The following is an 18,271-nucleotide window of genomic DNA, read 5'->3' on the forward strand; positions in this document are numbered from 1 at the left end:
TAACTGACATTATTTTCCTTTTGCTTATGTTGGGACTAAAAAAGCATGAATGTAAACGTTGTCCCATGGAGATAGATGTTTGAGGTTTTCCCTCTGAGATAATTATGCAGCTCAGATAATTCCGTATTCATTGTCCGAGGTATGTATATGATACAATGCTCAGGGACTGAGACAGGCTGTAAACCTTATATAACTGTCATGCCAGACAGCGTTATGTGCAGAGCCAGTGATGAGGGCATTAAAGAAATTTTCCAGCGTTCAAGGAATATAGAAAAGGCAAGAGTTTGTTCAGATTGGAATACCCTGTGGAATGGGACAGTGGGTAAGTTTTTAAGAGAGGGATCGTTCCGTGAGGGTGGGAGTCTGGTGTCTTCCTAAGGGGGAAGACGTGGGGAAGGGGCCCGAGCAATGGATCTTTGTCTCAGGAATGCTTCTTCCAGGGCCCTTGGTTTCGCTGTCCTGTGGGAACACCTGTACTGTGTTTAAAGTTGTGTACTAAAGTCACAAACTGTTAAATTCCCATTCAGGCTTCCCAGTAGCCCTTCAGATTTAGATAAAGACATAGATAAGGTATGGACAAGATAAGGACTTAGATAAGATATGTTTTAACCTTTTTGGGAAAGAGATGCCATTAGCTCAGGTGAGGGAAGGATGATATTTACATTTACTTCCATTTTGTGCTGTTGTTAGTTCTCATTAGTTCGGTGCCTCATAACTGTCCAGTACTTGCTAGGCAGAAGTGTGTCATCAAAGAAGTTTGGATGCTGAGAATTTAACCCTTTTGTCAGCACCCTGTATGTTTTCACTAAAACAGTACAAAATGTATACATCTGAAGTAGAGATGGGACTCGCTTTCTGTGAAGGTCCCAATGTCTCTGTTGTGATTGTGGTCCTTACCTCTGCCTTTTGAAAATAGCCATAAACTATATGTAGACAAATAAGAGTTATTGTGTTCCAATGCAACATTTACAAATACAGATGGTAGGCTTCAATGGGCCCAGAGGCCATAGTTTACCAGTCCCAAGGCTAGAGAGAAGAAGGAGCAATATAACAGATAAAAGTGGTATTCACTTAGTGCATGGTGAGAGATAAGGGTCTAGTTTTAATCTTTGGCAGGTTGAGATCCAGTTATTCCAACACCATTTAATAAAGAGGCTATCTTTCCTCCAGTAGGGATGGTCAGCTCCTTTGTCAAAGATGAGGTAGCTGAGTACATCTGGAGTTGTTTTTGTGTCTTCCAGTCTGTTCCACTGATCCTCAGGTCTGCTTCTTTGCCAGTACCATGCTGATTTTTATCACTAGTGTAATGAACTCATTAACACGTATGATTTAAATGTTCCTGATTCTGATAATTTAATTTTGTTGTAATTAAAATTTCAAGTGGTTTTTTCAGTAGCTTCTTGTGCTTTAATTAAGCTATAGGTCCAGTTCTAGAGCAATGGCATGTGTCTGTCTCCCATATGCCCTGCCAGTTTATCTGAAATTCTACCTATAGAATCTTTCTTTTTTTTAAGCATTTATGTAAATCTAGTAGCTTAAAAACTGGTAACTGATTGATGTGAGTAGTTTAGTGTGTATATTAATAACACTGATAGAATTGAATCCACAGTCAAGCATTAGGCATTAATTTCATCCTCACATCAGCTCTATGAAATATGCTTTACTCTTAGCTCTACTTCACTGATGAGGAAATTGAGGCCCAGGGAGGTTAAAGGATTCATGGAGGTTATAGAGCTGCTGAATAATGGATCCAGGATTAACCCAGAACACCCAGCTCCAGGGGCCAGCCTCTTAATGATTACATCCTACTGCTGAAAGAGGGACATATCTAAAGAAAAAAAAAATGGAGACTAAAAAGATAATAAGAGAGGAAAAACCACATTATAAACAGCTTTGGTGAGATGGAGTGTGTAGCTGAAAGTTATAGCCCCAAAGCTAATACAAGAATCAATAGAAAACCTGATTATTCCTGACCTGTCTTGGGCACCTTCCTTGTTGCTCAGACAAAATAAAATACTCAACATTCGCAACTCAGGAAGGAGAGGTTTACTTTGGCTCACGTTTTAGGAGGTTCAGCCCTTGCGTGATCAGTGGGCTCCTTGCAGAGGCCGCGTGTTGCAAGGTCATGGCAGAAGAGAGCTGCTCACGTCGCAGCAGTCATGAATAGACAGTGAAGGGAGGCCCTAGGGAGAGAGAGAGAAACCCTCCCAGGTCACACTCACGGTGACCCCCTCTTCCAACCAGACCCCACCTCTTAACAGCAAGTCAGCCATAAAAGCCCAGTAGTCCAGTCACCTTCCAAACACTCGAGGCTTCAGGGGTCACTTTAGATATAAAGCATAGCACAATCCCTAAAGTACAGATTCTCACCTAATGTTGCACAACAGCAGCATCAGGGACCTTAAAAAGGGTGATAGAAACAGATAAAGTCAGTAACAACAGTCTTCAGTGGCCAGGCACATGGGCAGCCAGGCTGGGGTGGACAGAGGAGTGAGCAAGTGTGGTGACTCTGAGCTCCAAGCACGGGAAGTGTCTTCATAGAGGCCGGGTAGCTGGGGAGGCTGGAGAAGGCCAGACGTGGGTATAGGGAAGATGAGGAGTTTCCTTCATAGGGAGACCTGGTACAGTTTGAAATGCCAGTGAGCCACACAGAAGGAGAGACTGCGGCAGGAGATGGGATTGGAGTGACTGGCATTTCTGGAAGGCGGAAAGAGATGCGATTGACAGGATAGTGCAGAGATGTTGAGCATGTGGCTCAGGAGCGGAGCAGATTTAATAGACCCGAATGTAGCTTTGCCACTGACCCCCTGAGCAAACAAGTGCAGAGTATCTGCTTGTACCACTGTAAAGATGGACATCAGGTAATGTACGCAACCTCTCAACACAGGGCCTCACACATGACCTGGGCTCTGTCAACAGTGCAGTCATCCGCAGTGATGCCAGCAGTGGTGCTGTCTGTGGCAGTAATAGCAACAGTGGTGGTTTTCACTCCTGTGACAATAGGATCTATGTTGGGGAGGGTGGCTTTGCACGCAACAAAGGGAAGAGGTTTGGTGTAGAAATGTAAGCTGCTGCTCGCTCTAGGAGGTAGATAAAGGTAGTTATCTGCTGAGGGAGAAGTGGGGAGCAGGGTTTCCTTAATTCAGAGCAAGATTCTAACCAAACTTTTTCTGTCTGGTAGCCCACACTCCTGGACATGATATCAAGTTGATATTCCCCAGAGATAAGCTGGTGGAAGAAGGCTCCAATGTCACATTTTGTTACAATGCTGGGATAAATCAAAACTTATCCTGCTATTTGGATAGCGAACTGATTCATGGAGAACAACTTTATTCAAATATATTCACATTCAAGTTGAATAATGTTCCTTTCATTAGGGAAGCAGGGACGAATGTCTACTGTGCAGTGAATTATGCACTCAAGGATGGCACCGTTCTCTTTGTGTCAAGTAAGTGTGCAACTGTTCTGCCTATCTCTCTTCTTATTTCCTATGGAATATATTGAATCTCCTTTTCCAGAAAACAAGAAATCATTTCTATGCATGCATTTGATTTTCTATTTCCCACATCTTCTCAGAGAGATTCTCACAATGATGTTCTGAAGTAATACTCGAGGATTTCCTGTTGTTTGCTTGCCCTTAATGACAATTTGATTGCTAGAAAGAATCAATATTAAAGATCTAAATATTAAAACAGAAACACTAAACTAGCTGGAAGATAAGTTGGGCAGAACTCTGGAAGACATTGACATAGGAAAAAATCTTATGAGCAAATCCTCAGTAGCACCGGAACTAGCAGAAAGAATCAACAACTGGGATCTCATCTTACTAAAAAGCTTCTGTACTTCAAAAGAAACCATCAACAGAACTACAAGACAACCTAAAGTGTGGGAAAAAGTTTTTACCAGCTGCTCCTCAGACAAAGGACTATTATCTAGAATATATAAAGAACTCAAAACAGTCACACCCCTCAAATATAAAGACCCAATTCAAAAATGGGCATCTAAAATGAACAGACATTTCTCAGACAAAGAAGTAAAAGCAGCAAGTAAACATATGAAAAAATGTTCCACATCAACGGTCATTCGAGAGATACAGATGAAAACAACACTGAGATTCCACCTTACCCCCCAAAGAATGGCTGCTATCAAGAAATCACGCAATAACAAATGTTGGCAGGGTTGTGGGGAGAAAGGAACCCTTCTCCATTATTGGTGGGAGTGCAGACTGGTGCAACCACTATGGAAATCAATATGGAGATACCTCAAAGAGCTGGGACTATAGGTTCCATTTGACCCAGCCATACCTCTGCTGGGTATCTTTCCAAAAGAATCATATCACAGTGACATATGTGCACCTATGTTTATAGCAGCACAGTTTATAATAGCTAAAACATGGAAACAGCCCATTTGCCCATCAGTTGGAAACTGGATAAAGAAGATATGGTTTTTCTATAAAATGGAATACTACTCAGCCATAAAGAATGAGAAATTAGAGTCATTCATAGGAAAATGGATGCATATTGAGGATATACTCCTAAGTGAAATAAATAAGTCACATATGTGTAAATACCCAATAGTTTCTCTGGTGTGAAAAACTATAATACTATACAAGATCCTAATGAGATAATTGACAATGTGAAATGGGAAGAAAAGGGCTAAAAGTATAGGGGAAGTGGGAAGGGTAGGTGAAAGGGAATAAGGGAAAAGAAAAAACATGACAAAATGAAAAAATGGAAATAAAGTGTTTGTAAATGGGGAGGGCAGGAGGGGGTGAAGGGAGGGCAGGGACAAGGGGGAACAATGAGAACCAGGACCTGTCATGTAAAGCTACAAGATCCCAGGAATGAATGTAACTGTACTGTATACCTAGAATGTACCAATAAACTCAATAAAAAGAAAAAAAAGAATCAATATTAATGGAGAGAAAGTTCAGGTCAAGCCATAGACCACTGAGAAAATATTTTTGCTTTGCCTCAGCCATGATGGAATTATCTGAAGCCCATGCAGGGAGGTAAGGGGCTGCAGGTCAGCTGACCACAGAAAAGCAGCAAGGATGGTGGCCTGGAAGACCCAGGTTCACATCTTTCCCTAGTGGAGCTGTCCCTCTCAGCCAAGTTTCCTGGTGTGTCTGAGGTGCCTCTCACCCACATGCAATGGGATAACGATGTTGCTGTGGCATTAGTGAAGAGGATGCATGGCTGCATGTGCTTGATGCATGTAGTAGAAGTTAGCAAGTGGTGGCTAACTGTGTGGAAATTGGTTCTATGGGCTGTATCAGTGCCAGAGGAACATGGTGATTTTCCTATAGGTCTCTATATGCCTACTAGTGACCCACTGGTTTTGTCTTGAGATTCCTATTCCCCTAGAGAGTAGCTGTCTATGACAGCTCCCTCTCTTCTTTCCTTCCAAGGGAAATAATGCTAGCCTCCATGATGCTTAATTTATTTGTACCTTTTAGTGTGGCTCTGGGAGGAGCAGTGACTCTGTCATCTTAGAGGTGTTTCTCTGTATTGGGATCACCCTACTCTTCTGAGTTTGGCCAGTTCTCAAAGCCTGACTTTCTGACATCCCCTGGGCTTTCTGCATGCTGCAACACACAAAATGAAATACCACCAGGCACTGAGGACATATCCTGTGTCAAAGGAACAGTGCCAATCACTTACACAACACTGGCTACCCATCCCACCCATGTTATCTCAGAAGTTACAAGAGACTAGGGAAAGAGAAGGGGCTTTGAGATGGGTTTGAGGGCTTTGATGAGATGCCTGAAGTGTGATTGTCTGAGGCTATTGACTGGGGGTAGGGGGGTTCAACCCCATGGGTCCCTTCATTGGTTAGTGTCCCCCTGTGGCTTCAGAGACAGTTTTTCATCTCACTTGCCTCCCAATAAACGGGCTTAATAGGCCTTACCTCTGCTTTTTTTTTTTTTTCTTTGTATGGGCAGAAGTGCTTGAGGAGCCCAAGGACTTTTCTTGTGAAACCCAGGACTTCAAGACTCTAAACTGCACCTGGGATCCTGGGGTGGACACTGGCTTGGTTTTTGATGGACAGCCTCCACAACACTACACTTTATTTGAATCGTAAGTTAGCTCTGGTGACACTGTTGATGGAGTCTTCCTTGTTTCTTGTTTATGATTCTTGTGACAACGTAAAACTAAATGTAGTTGTTGGAGAAAAATTATACAAATATTTCTAATTTTCCTACCACAGTTGGAAGAAGATCTTTAGGTGATGACAGGTGTATAATATTTTCTACCTCAGGTTGTTGTTGGGTTTTTTTTTTCCAAGTATGTATGATACAAGTAGGAAAGTCAGTTAATGGTATATCTGTTATGTGTGAAGAGTTTCATCTGGTCATCAGACTTTGCCTAACTTTTCCAACTTTTAAAGAATAAATTAAATTAACTGATGTTCTCACCACCCGTGAGGGAGAACCATGAACTCATTGTTAACCCCTTTAGTCGTATATAACAAATTCTCTGAAATGAATTTCATTGCTAGTATTTGTTGGTGCTGGATCAGTGTTATTATATGGAATGTAGTTTGAAGGTCACTGAGTGTGCCAAAGAGACAGCCATACATGTGCTTTGAGAAAAGAGTCAACCTTGAAATTGTTGCTTGTTTTTTAAGGTTTTCTGGAGAAAAGAAATTTTGTGAACACAACAACCAGTGCAGTTGGGAAATTTCTCCAGATTTGCAAGAAACCTACAACTTCACACTGACAGCTGAAAACTACTTAAGGAAGAGAAGTGTCAGTACAATTTTTAACCTGACTCATCGAGGTGAGATTAGAGTTGGCAGCTCACTGGCCTTTGACACACCATGCGTTCAAGTATAGTGCTGGTGATTTTTGCCTATTTCACAGCCTATGTTATATGCTTACAGTTTATGCTTATAATTTATGCCATAAATCTTCTTGGATGCACACATCCCCTATTATTTGTTTGTTTCCGTGCCTTAAGCAGCAATAAGCTAAGCAACTTTGAAACCAGAATTCTGACATATACTTATTTCCTGTTCTATCTCACAGCCTCCCTAACTCCTCTGATCTAGATTATTTTTATTTTAATTCATGTATAGGGGAGTGTGTGTGTGTGTGTGTGTGTGTGTGTGTGTGCAGACTGGTTTCTTATATCTAAAAATGTTTTTATTGTTTAGTTTTAATGTATTGAAAAGACATTAAGCTGTCTGTAGTAATCTAGTAATTGCTTTTTAGATTTTTAAATTGCTAGATTTGCATACATTATTGAGTGTTGCTGCAGTCTATTTTACTACTATATAGTGTTTCATGTAAATATGCAATATTTTATTCATCCATCTCCTTTTTTGGTTTATTGGGTTTATATTTTATTTTATTTTACATACTTTGTTTGACACAGGGTCTCACTGTGTACTTCAGGCTGGCTTTGAACTATGTAGTCTAAACTGGCCTCAAACTCATGGCAGCCTTCCTGCCTCAGCCTCCTGAGAGCTGAGATTACAGGCATGCACCACCATACCCCGCTTTTGTGCATCTCTGTCAGTGAATTCAAATTTGTATCAAGGTTTTTGCTTTGGAGTAGTACAATTTTAAATTAATATGAGCATTTTTTAATGTGTGTGGTATATATCTATTGTTTTTCTTGAGCACATAGCTAAGAGTAGAACTGGTGCAGACATAGAATAGATACATTCACCATATGAAATTATATGTAAGTATTTCCCAAATGGTTATCCCAAATTATCTCCCGAAGTGATTATCCCAGATGCACTCCCAAATACACACCCATCCTCTGGATTCACATTTTCTCTCAGGGTTGGTATTGTCACTGTCATTTTTACTACCTGAATTGGTGTCATGATGGCCTTGACCTATACATCCTTGAGGTTAAACATCTTTTTCTTTCATTTTGAGCACATCTGTTTCTTCTTTTATGAAATACAAATTCATGCCGTTGCCTACTTTTCTGTGGATTATTCATGCTTTCTCCATTGTTGAGTTTTTTCTATATTCTTGATGCTAAATTCTTTGTTATTGATTTCTATACTGCTAATATCTTCTCACAGTTTGTAATTTTCATTTTCTTTTACATATCTATTGATAAACAAAAGTTCTCAATTTTAGTATAGACAAATATGTGAAAATTTTTCAAAGAAACATCCCCTATATCCCAAGGTCAGAAAAATAGTCACTGATTTCTACTTAGAATTTTAAAGCTGTTTTTTTTTTGCAGGGGGGGCAATTAAATTCCTATTCCATCTAGGACTACTAGACAAGGTAGGGATATTAGACAGAATTTTTCTTATGAGTAACCATCCCTCCATTTCCATTTATTAAATAGTTCTTCTTTACCTGCTGATTTAACCTGGCAGCTATCACTGTTGTGAGTGTATTGAAGTTGTAGATTCAACTCTTCTGGCCAGTTTATCTGTTTCTGCAGTGGTATCACATTAACTCGAGAAGCTCTTGGGTCTTTTGCCAACTACTCTAGATTGGCCTTTGGATTGGCCAGGCAGGACTTGTAGTTTACATCACACCCAGAGGCTTCCAACTGTGGCAGTCACTGAAGGAATGATATTGTTGTGCTCCCTTTTCTGGAATAGAGAAGTGGCTTGTTAGCTAAGCTGTCAAGCCCAGTGGCTCTCTTTTCAGAGACTCCCCTTTTCTGGTTGTATTATTACCTCTGTAGCTCCTGCTTCCCCTCTCCCTTCATAGGCTTGTCCTGTACTGCCAACACCAACATTTGCATTTCCCCAGGCCTTGGCCCTGTGCTTTCTCTCCTACCCATGTAGCTGTTTGTTTGTTTTTTCTGTGTATGATCTCATCCATGCTTGTGGCTTTAGGAACTTCCTTTACACGTGTGGCAAGGTTCTCTCAGCTAGAGATCTGTGTAGCTGACTGTGCCCTTGGTCTCTCCACTGGAACGTCAAAAACTTGCCTAGCACCCAACTTTTTCAAAGCTGCCCTCACACTATTGCTCATTTCTGAGATGTTGTCCTCTTCTGATTTGTCTCATCTCTGTGCAGGGCATGACCTACAATCCTTTTCCTTGCAAGTCAGTTATGAAAATCGCCCTTGCACTTTTTTCTTTCACCACTCCTTCTGCAATTGCTACTTGCAGTTTTTCTCTTAAAGTTTTCTTTCACCTACTCACTTCTTTCCATCTGCACACTTACTGCTAGCCCAATGCACTACCCTTCTTACTTGGACCTTAGATGGTTTTTCTATGGACCAGTATCTTGATATATCACCTCCTGCCTTCCACTTCGAAACCAACAGAGCATTTTTCTTAAAACACAAATACTGTTGCTCACTGGGACCTGTATAGTCCTGCTTCTACTTTGCTCTTGTTCTGTTAATGGAAAATCATGAGCCTTCTGTATCATATGAACAAAACTGAGTGACTGTCCCTAAGGAACTTACATGCTAATGTGTGCTGAGGTGGTTGTTGGTGAAAGTAGTACAGAAATGTATATAGTAAACATGTAAGCAAGTCAGTAAAATAATTTAAAGTAATTGTAAGTCCTATTTGGAAGATAAAATTCAAATAATGGGTTGGAGAATGCATGAAGATACTCCTTTAGCTAGGTTTTTTGTTTTGTTTTCTTTTGTTTTTTTGAGACAGGTCTCACTATGTAGTGCAGACTGCTCTGGAACTCACTGTGTAGCCCAGACTGATCTCGAACTCACAGCAATCCTCCTGCCTCAGCCTCCCGAGTGCTGGGATTACAGGTGTGCACCACCATTCCTCGCCTTTAGCTAGTATTTTTAGGGAGAATACTGAGAGAATCAAGTTCTAATGGATGACAAGGAGCTAGAAAATATCCAGAAGAGCATTTGACCTACAAGTTAAAGGATTTGAAAAGATACGATATGGGAACGATCCCTGGGATTTTTAAAGGACAGAAGCAATGCCCCGGGTTTTTACTGAGTGGTAGATAGCGGCTGAATCATAACAGCTGTGGAACTGGGTAAGACATTTGGTATAAAATGTTTGTATTAGGAGAGAAGCATGATATGATTTATATGTAGAATTCTTAAGCAGCTCAAGCTAAACATCAGAATTAAGGGTGGAGGCAAGGACATGAAGGGGCTGTTGCAGGAGTTAGTCAGTAATGTCATTGGTGGAAAGAGATCATGTTCTGAATAAAGTTTGGAACAGAATTGATCGGGCTTACATAGAAAAATGTGGATTCAAAAGGAAAGACATTTAGGTTGACTTTTAGTCTAAACAACTGAGCAAATAATTATTGGCAAGCGGCAGCCCACCAAGGTTTTGTTAGTTGTAGCTGTGAAATCTTGCCACAGAGACAGCTGAGTAGAAATAAGGCATGGCTGGATTCTCTCCATGCCAGATGCTTGCTTGATAAGCTTGGCTTCTGGTTTGGATTGTGGACCTTGGCATTGTGAATGCTGGTGCTGGGTGAAAGGGTTGTTCTGGTCTGTGACACAGAAAGGTCTATGGTGGTACATTCAGTGCTTCATGATTGCCTGCAGCGGCCATAGACTGGGAAAACCTAAAAAAGCATTATACTTCCAGGACTCAGCTGCCCGTGGGGCAGCTCATGTGCCTGTGGGGAAAGTAGTTTGATAGGTTAGTGCTTTACTCCATCCTCTTCCCTGGATCTTAGGTGACTCCTGTCTGTAGTAGAGGGTTGCGTTGAGTTGGGTTATTACCCTATTCTGTCTGTCCTGCCCTGAAACCATTGCCTCTGTGGACACCAATTTTCTTTATGGCTTGGCCCAGGCTTTTCAGCCTCTGTTTTCCAGTCCAAGAAAGGAGCCCATGTCTTGTGTAAACTTGACATGTCTAAAAGGATTGCCCATAGAGTTGCAAGTATCAGACAACTCCAGTGCCACTAAAGAAACTCTTGTACTTGGCACTCTCTGGTCCTGCTCTCTGCTTACATAGGATGATATAGAGGTGCACATAGGAGAAGCATTGCCTCCAGGTCAGAATCAGAGAGTAGGTGACTAGGGTCCTGTCACAAACACTGCAGGATATGTGCGAGAAAGAGAAATGGGGAAAGTAATGACTGGAATAAAAAGATGGGGATTTCACAGTTGCTGCTCAGTCAGGCAGTTGCCTGGCCCACTTCCACCTGCGCCAAACATGTATTTCCTAACACACACTGCAATGCCAAGATCCCCCTGCACTGCAGTCAGTCTTTAGTGCACGTTTCCCTAGTGAGATGGGATTCTACCCAGTAGCAGCTAACTTGATGTCCTTCCTTAAGTTGCTATGTGAGGTGGCTGCTACCTCGTCCAGTATTCCATATGCTGAGGTGCATGGGAAATCCATTGTGTTCCATTTCAGTGTGCCTGTTCTGTGTTGCTTGGGCAGTGGAGGATGTTCCTTCAGAGGAAGTCTTGTGGAGTATTCAAAAATGTGACATAAATTCCTCTCAGGAGAGGTCATGGTAGTTCCAGGTCCACATAAATTGACACATATTTATCCTTTTCAGCCAGAAAATTGTTACCATCGTTTTTGTGTCCACATGGGTATTTTTAGGAGTCTCCTCTCTCAGCTATAGTCCCTTGGCCAGGAGGCTAGCCTGTTGGCCATGGCCCGTGAGTCAGAGAGAGGGAAGATGTCTGCCGAGGGGTGACAGCAAAGGTTTCCCCTTTGTCCTGATCTCTCTTTTAGTCCCTTTTCTCTTTTATTTTTTGACATTCTCTTCTCCGTATTCTTTTTTTCTTCTTCTTCATCTCCTCACTTTTTCATCTCCTGGCCTTTTTTATCCTCCTCCCCACCTTTCGTATATATAACAGGGGCCTACATAGAATAAGAATTAACCAGTGCTATAACTTAAACAGTAATATTCAAGGCCATGTCAGGGTAATCCTTAACAAAACTTTACTTACAGTATCCAAACAAAACTAACTACAAATATATTAACAAATTTCAACAGTATCACAGCCTACCTCAATCTCTAAATACACTCTGCCTATCCTCATACCTCTTGCCTTCTATGCAAATATTCTCTCAAACCATCTCAACACTAGACCTTTATTATAGACCCAAATTATAAATATAATTCCAACACAGTCTGACCTCCTATTTTTCACCTACTGACATCCCTCTTACCTCCTTCTCTTCCCACTGACATAGCCCTCTTATTTCCACTTCTTCTTTCCTCACCCTCCAAATCCCAGACAAATTGCAAATGGAAATATAATAGAGTCTGTAAGGGATATTGATAAAAGGATAAAATTATCAAAAACAACTGTTAATGTTTGTGATTGATAAACTATCAAAACAAGTTTTAGTGTTTATGATGTGTTGATGCTGTTATAAGCAGGAAAAGTCTCTTCTTGCAACACAATGACTAGGTCCAACCCAAACAAATTGAACAGGTTATAGTGGTAGACAATACGTTTTCACAGAAAAGCTAAGATCACCTCACTGGAAAATAGAACCTAACTACAGACATCTGCATGCCAATAAACATTTTCTGCACTCTTTTTGACCTTAATACTCAGCACACACACACACACACACACACACACACAGGAACACGAAAAGACAAAGCAAAAACATTCCCCAAAGACTCTGAACTCTCCAAAAGCAGATCCAAGGGGCAACAATGGAGAGGAAATGAAACACATAATAGCTGAGCTGCATGAAATGATTTTAAAAGAAGAAAATAAATTCATCAAGTTTAAAGATGCTATAGCCCAAAAGATAGTGAGTGCAACTAACAAACTGACCAGTGCAATTATTAAAGAAACAAAATGTTAGGAAAGCTGACCAAAACAGTTCAAAACATGAATGACAAATTTACAAAAGAAATAGACTCCACAAAAAGGTGTCAACCCAAAATTGCAAAGACAAAGAATTTTATTAACTATATGAACCACAGAAATGACTAATGTGAGGAGTCTCAGACCTCAAGGTCAGAATGGAAATGTGTGATGATAGACTCAAAGAAACATTTAAATAACAAAGGGCAAATAAAATTCATTCAACAGCTATTAGATGATGCTAAAAAGATGAAGGCTCATTGAAATTAAAGTGAAATTATATTGAATAAAAATCTGCTTACAGAAATCATAGCAGAAAACTTTTTAACTATGGGGAAATAACCCAATATACAAGTAAGTGAAGCTTACAGACTGGCAAAAAGTTATGATGAAAACAGAAGTTCCTCATGAAACATCGTAGTCAGAATTTCAGAAATCCTACACAAGCACAGAATCTTAAAACTGTCAGAGAAAAGATAAAAAAAATTCATTGACAAAGGTAAACCCACTAGAATTACAGCAGACCTTTCATTGTAAACTTTTGAAGGCCATGAGAGATTAGAGTGAATTGTCAAGCTCCCAAAAGAAAACAACTTTCAATCTAGGCTAATATCCTGCAAAACTATCTTTCCAAATCAATAGAGAAATAAGGAAATTCCATGACAAAAATCCTAAAGAAATTCATGAACAGTAAACCAAAATTCCAAAAAATGTTCAAGCATTTCCTAAACAGAAACAACGAAACTAGCAAACACAGAAGTCAGATAGAATTAATACATCAAAGAAGATGAGTTAAAAAGGAAAAAATAAAGCTGTCAACAAGAGGAGATCAATGCAATGACAAGAATAAATCAATACCTTAAGTAATAACTCTCAGTGTAAATGGCCTTGAATCCCCAATTAAAAGACACAGACTGAGAGACTGGATTTAAAATCAAAGAAACAAATAAAACAAAATCAATAGTTTGTTACATTTGAGAGACTCATCTAATTTAAAACAATTCATAGACTAAAATTCAAAGGAAGGAGAACAATATTCCATACACCAGGACTGTGACAGCATACAGGAGTAGCAATTTTATTATCAGACAAAATAGTCTTTAAGCTAAAACTTGATCAAAAAAGGCAAAGAAGGTCACTAAATGTAGTTAAGGGAACAACTCAACCGAAAGAGATACAGTTGTAAATAGATGCACACCAAATACCAGCTCATCCAACTTCATAAAACAAATACTAATGGTCATAAAGATCAAATAAACACCAACATAATCCTCCTGGGGGACGTTAACATCTCACTTTCACAAACAGACAGACCAACTAAACAAAAAATTACCAAAGATGTATCAAAGCTGAACCACCCCTTCAAATAAAACAACTTCATAGTTATCTATAGAGTTTTCCACCCTACTACAACAGAATACACATTCTTTCCAGAAGCAGACCAAAACATTAGCCTAAATATTGGCCCATGAATCCTGCTTAAACTGAGCATGGTGGTGCATAGCTGTAATCCTAGAATTTGGGAGGCTGGGCCAGGAGGATCAGTATGAGTTGGAGGCCAGCCTAAGGTACATAGTGAAACGGAAGCCTTCTACATTGTTGGTGGGAGTGTAATAGTTTACATCCACTACAGAAATCAGTATGGAGATTCCTCAAAAACTAAAAACAGGACTTCTGTTTGACCCAGCTATTTCCCATCTAAATATTTTCCCAAAATAATTAGACTTGAAATTAGTTTTACATCCATATTCATGTTTGTAGCAGCACAACTCATAATAGCTAAATCTTGGAAGTGGCCCATATGTCTCTTAATAAATGAATGGGTAAAGAAAATGTGGTATTTAACATAATGCAGTGCTACTATTCTATAAAGAAGGATAAATTTAAGTCATATTTAGGAAAATGAATGCATTTTAAGACTATAATGTTAAGCACAGTAAATCAGGCAGACAAGCCTAAATATCACATGTTTATGGCTGCTATCAAGAATTCAACCAATAATAAATGCTGGAGGGGGTGTGAGGAGAAAGGAACCCTTCTCCATTGTTGGTGGGAGTGCAGACTGGTGCAACCACTGTGGAAATCAATATGGAGATACCTCAAAGAACTAGGATTAGACGTTCCATTTGACCCAGCCATCCCTGTGCTGGGTATCTTCCCAAAAGAATTAAAAAGCATCATACTACAGTGATATATATGCACTCGTGTTTATAGTGGCACAGTTTGTAATAGCTAAAACTTGGAAACAACCCAAATGCTCAACAAATGGAGACTGGATAAAGAAGATGTGTTTTTTCTATGAAATGTAATACTACTCAGCCATAAAGAATGAAAAACTAGAGACATTTATAGCTAAATGGATGCACATTGAGGCTATGCTCTTAAGTGAGATAAAACGACCTACCTGAGTAAATACTGAATAGTTTCTCTGGTGTGAAAAACGAAAGTGTAAATAAGGTTCAAATAGTATAATTGAGGTGTGAAATAGGAAGAAAACGGCTAAAAGGTAAGTAGAAAGGGGAGGGGAAAGGAAATATGGGAAAAGAAAAAATGTGAAAAAAATGAAAAGAAACAAAGTCTTCATAAATAGGGAAGGGTGAGGGGGGTGAAGGGAGGGCAGGGGTATGGGGAAAAATCAAGAAGCAAGATACATCATGTAAGGGTACAAGATCCCAGGGATAATGCAACTGTATCATTTGCTTTAAATGTACCAATAAACTTAATGGGGGGAAAAAGAAACTTAATATCATACGTTTTCCCTTATATGAAAAACCCAAAGTATAAATAAAGAGAAAAATACAAGATAGATAGTAGAAAACTGGAAGATAGATCTTTTGCAGATAAGAAGAGGACCAAGAGGTGGAGAGAAAGGGGAAGGAGAGGAGGGGAGGGGATGTAAGCAGTATTAAGGTGTGCTTTATATATGTGTGCCAACTCCCCATGTGATCATGTGCTGCTAAAGTACTAATAAAAATAATTTTGGGGGGTCAGGGATTGAGCTTAGTGGTGCTAATTAATTAGTTAATAATTTTTAAAATGTAGCTAGGTGGTAGATGGCCAGTGGACCAACACTATTGCATATAATTTGGCCTGTTGGGTAGAACGTCCATTTCCATTCTCCATCGAAATATGACCATCCACTGACCTAGTGGCTGTTCTAGCCTATGGACTCCATTGGCCGGCGTATTTTAGACTTTTGAGCTTCACATAATCAGCAACCTTATAGGCTGCTTGGTCCTTTTTTGTTTAATTAGCTATTCATGTATGGAACCTGTTGGCCCCTTGGGATGCCAGCTGAGCCTAATCTTAATTTCATTTATTAATTCAACTCTGTTAAGCCTATCCAGTTTTATTGCTGGAGTTTGCAAACAAGGAATGACCCGCCAATTAAAGAAGTATTTCTTGTTTGTTTGTTTTTGTTTTTTGTTTTTTGGGCACCAGGGTTTGAACTCAGGTCCCTACGCTTGCAAAGCAGACACCAGAACCACTCAGTTAAATCCCAGGCCCAGGCGGTGTTTTTTTGTTTGTTTTTATTTTTTGTTTTTTTTAAAGAAGTATTTCTGATGACTGCCTCAGGTGACATTCATGGCCATAATCCAAGAGGCGAGCACACCTTCCTGCAGGTTTTTTATTGTCACACTGTGAAGTTTGGGTGTAGATGAGCCCCAGAGCCTCATATGGTCATAGATACGGCTTTTCACAGGTAGCTAGATCTAGGGTATGTGATGCTGAAATTCATGGTGTGATGCTAGAATTAAGGGCACGTGATTACTAAATTAGTCCCCTGATTAGTCAAGCATAGTTCTGAGTGTGGATAACGGGAAGGCCCACCCTGGGTATGGGTGGCACTGTCCAAAAGGCAGGTAGCCTGGAAGGGATGAAAGGAAGAGAGGCTGCTGCTTCCCTGCCTTCTGCCTGTCACACCAAGAACCGCTTCCCCTCTGCTAGGCTTCTCTGCCGTGCTGCTCTACCTTGGATCCTGCCAACTACGAACTGAAACTTCCATAAACTGAGCAGAGAAAAACCTTTCCTCTTTTAACTTTGGGTATCGGGTGTTTTGTCTCAGCAATGAGAAAAGTAAGACACACACGCTCTGATTGCATGCATAGAAGATCTGAATGTCTTTGATTCCATCAGGCTAGCAGAATCTAAAGGTACTAAAAGCAGTGGCTGGATCAGAATCATCAAATGGCTTCCAAGACTTGATGCTGTCCTGTGTTAAATCAGTGGAGTTGTTTCTTACTTTGACTAAGAGGACCAAAGGGATACCCAGGTTGGATACGTGCTGTCTCTATTACCAAAAGTTACCTACTAGCAGCTACTGGACCCCCTTTTTATTAGGTGCAATCAGGGCTGACTGATCTTGAAAATATCCTGGGTATTTCTGTGGCTTTCAGCCCAGATGACATTGCATTTAGCCTGCAGTGGTCCACTGTTGGTCTCCGTGCCCAGGACCAGACAAACTGTTACATTTTCACAGGGTTGTTGGCAGTATTTTCATCTGCATTAAGTCTTGCATTAACACGATCATGTCCTGCTCCCTGCTCAGCATGCAGAGCCACTTTTGTTAAATAGCCCATTAGTATTTAGGTAGCTTAGGTGCGGCAAGAGTGGCTATGCCACTATTGTGGCTCAGATTCTCAGCTGTAAGGGGCATAGGCCTCAGATGGGGATAAGAATCTGGGACACAATCAGCCGAACTATCATGTACTCAGTGGCCAAAGGGACCCACACTAAGCAGATAAGTAGATATGTACCAGGGGTCACCGTGTTGTCCTCAAGCCTCTTATTGCCATCAGTTTAATTTTTCCCATGAGGGGAAGTTCCTGTGTCCAAGAACTTTTTACTTTTCCCTTTGATCTTGATAAGAGTAAGAGAGCCATTAGCCTCCCATGGGAGTCCAGAAACTTCAGTTTCATCTTTATCCTGTTGAGCCTGAGACATTTGGGTCTTCAGCGTCCCTTTATCAAACAGACACACCGCTAGACTTCAGGAAATTTCCCTAGCATTTTTTTTTTTTTTTTTTTTTTTTTTTTTTTTTTTAAGTCTGTCCTCCTGTCTTCTTTTTGGTCTCCTCTCCGATGTCGAAAGGACCATTAGTAGTGAACTTCTTTTTTCTTCCCTCTCAAGACAGCTCAGAGTTCATCTGAATCCTTACCTCCCAAGCCTTCCACGTGAGCAATCACACAAACGCCTGTCAAACAGGGAATCATGCACCAAGCTCTGTTTCCACATTTTTTTCTGTCTCAATCCATGCAGCCAGTTCATTCACATCAGTGTACATACATATGTGTCTGTGTCCCATTTACCATCCTTTTTTGCCTTTATTTTCCAACTGCGTGTCCAGCTCCTGCACCCTCAAGCTGGCATCTGCACCTGGGACACTTATATGAAGGGCTATTGTTTCTCCCACTTAACCAATAAGCCATGGCTCCATCGGACTGTTTCCTGTTTGCTGCATTAACAGCTTGTTGGAGTCTAATGAGACACAACCCACTCATACACAAGTTAATTACATCAAGAAGATATGTTACGTACAATAAGGCA

At 40.4% G+C, this 18,271-nt stretch overlaps 1 protein-coding gene across 2 annotated transcripts in view; it reads left to right on the forward strand.

Moving 5' to 3' along the window:
- The window catches only part of Osmr (oncostatin M receptor), a 206,656-nt gene that overhangs the window by 169,506 nt on the left and 18,879 nt on the right, over positions 1–18,271 (forward strand). For both annotated transcript variants that reach the window (XM_010607746.2, XM_010607745.2), the window contains exons 5-7: positions 3,182–3,448; positions 5,945–6,080; positions 6,631–6,782. In XM_010607746.2, the coding sequence (XP_010606048.1) occupies positions 3,182–3,448; positions 5,945–6,080; positions 6,631–6,782 (555 nt within the window). The remainder of the gene's footprint in view (positions 1–3,181; positions 3,449–5,944; positions 6,081–6,630; positions 6,783–18,271) is intronic.

This window comes from Fukomys damarensis, unplaced genomic scaffold (assembly GCF_012274545.1).
Source record: "Fukomys damarensis isolate Sample0158 unplaced genomic scaffold, DMR_v1.0_HiC HiC_scaffold_1, whole genome shotgun sequence".
Classification (NCBI taxonomy): domain Eukaryota; kingdom Metazoa; phylum Chordata; class Mammalia; order Rodentia; family Bathyergidae; genus Fukomys; species Fukomys damarensis.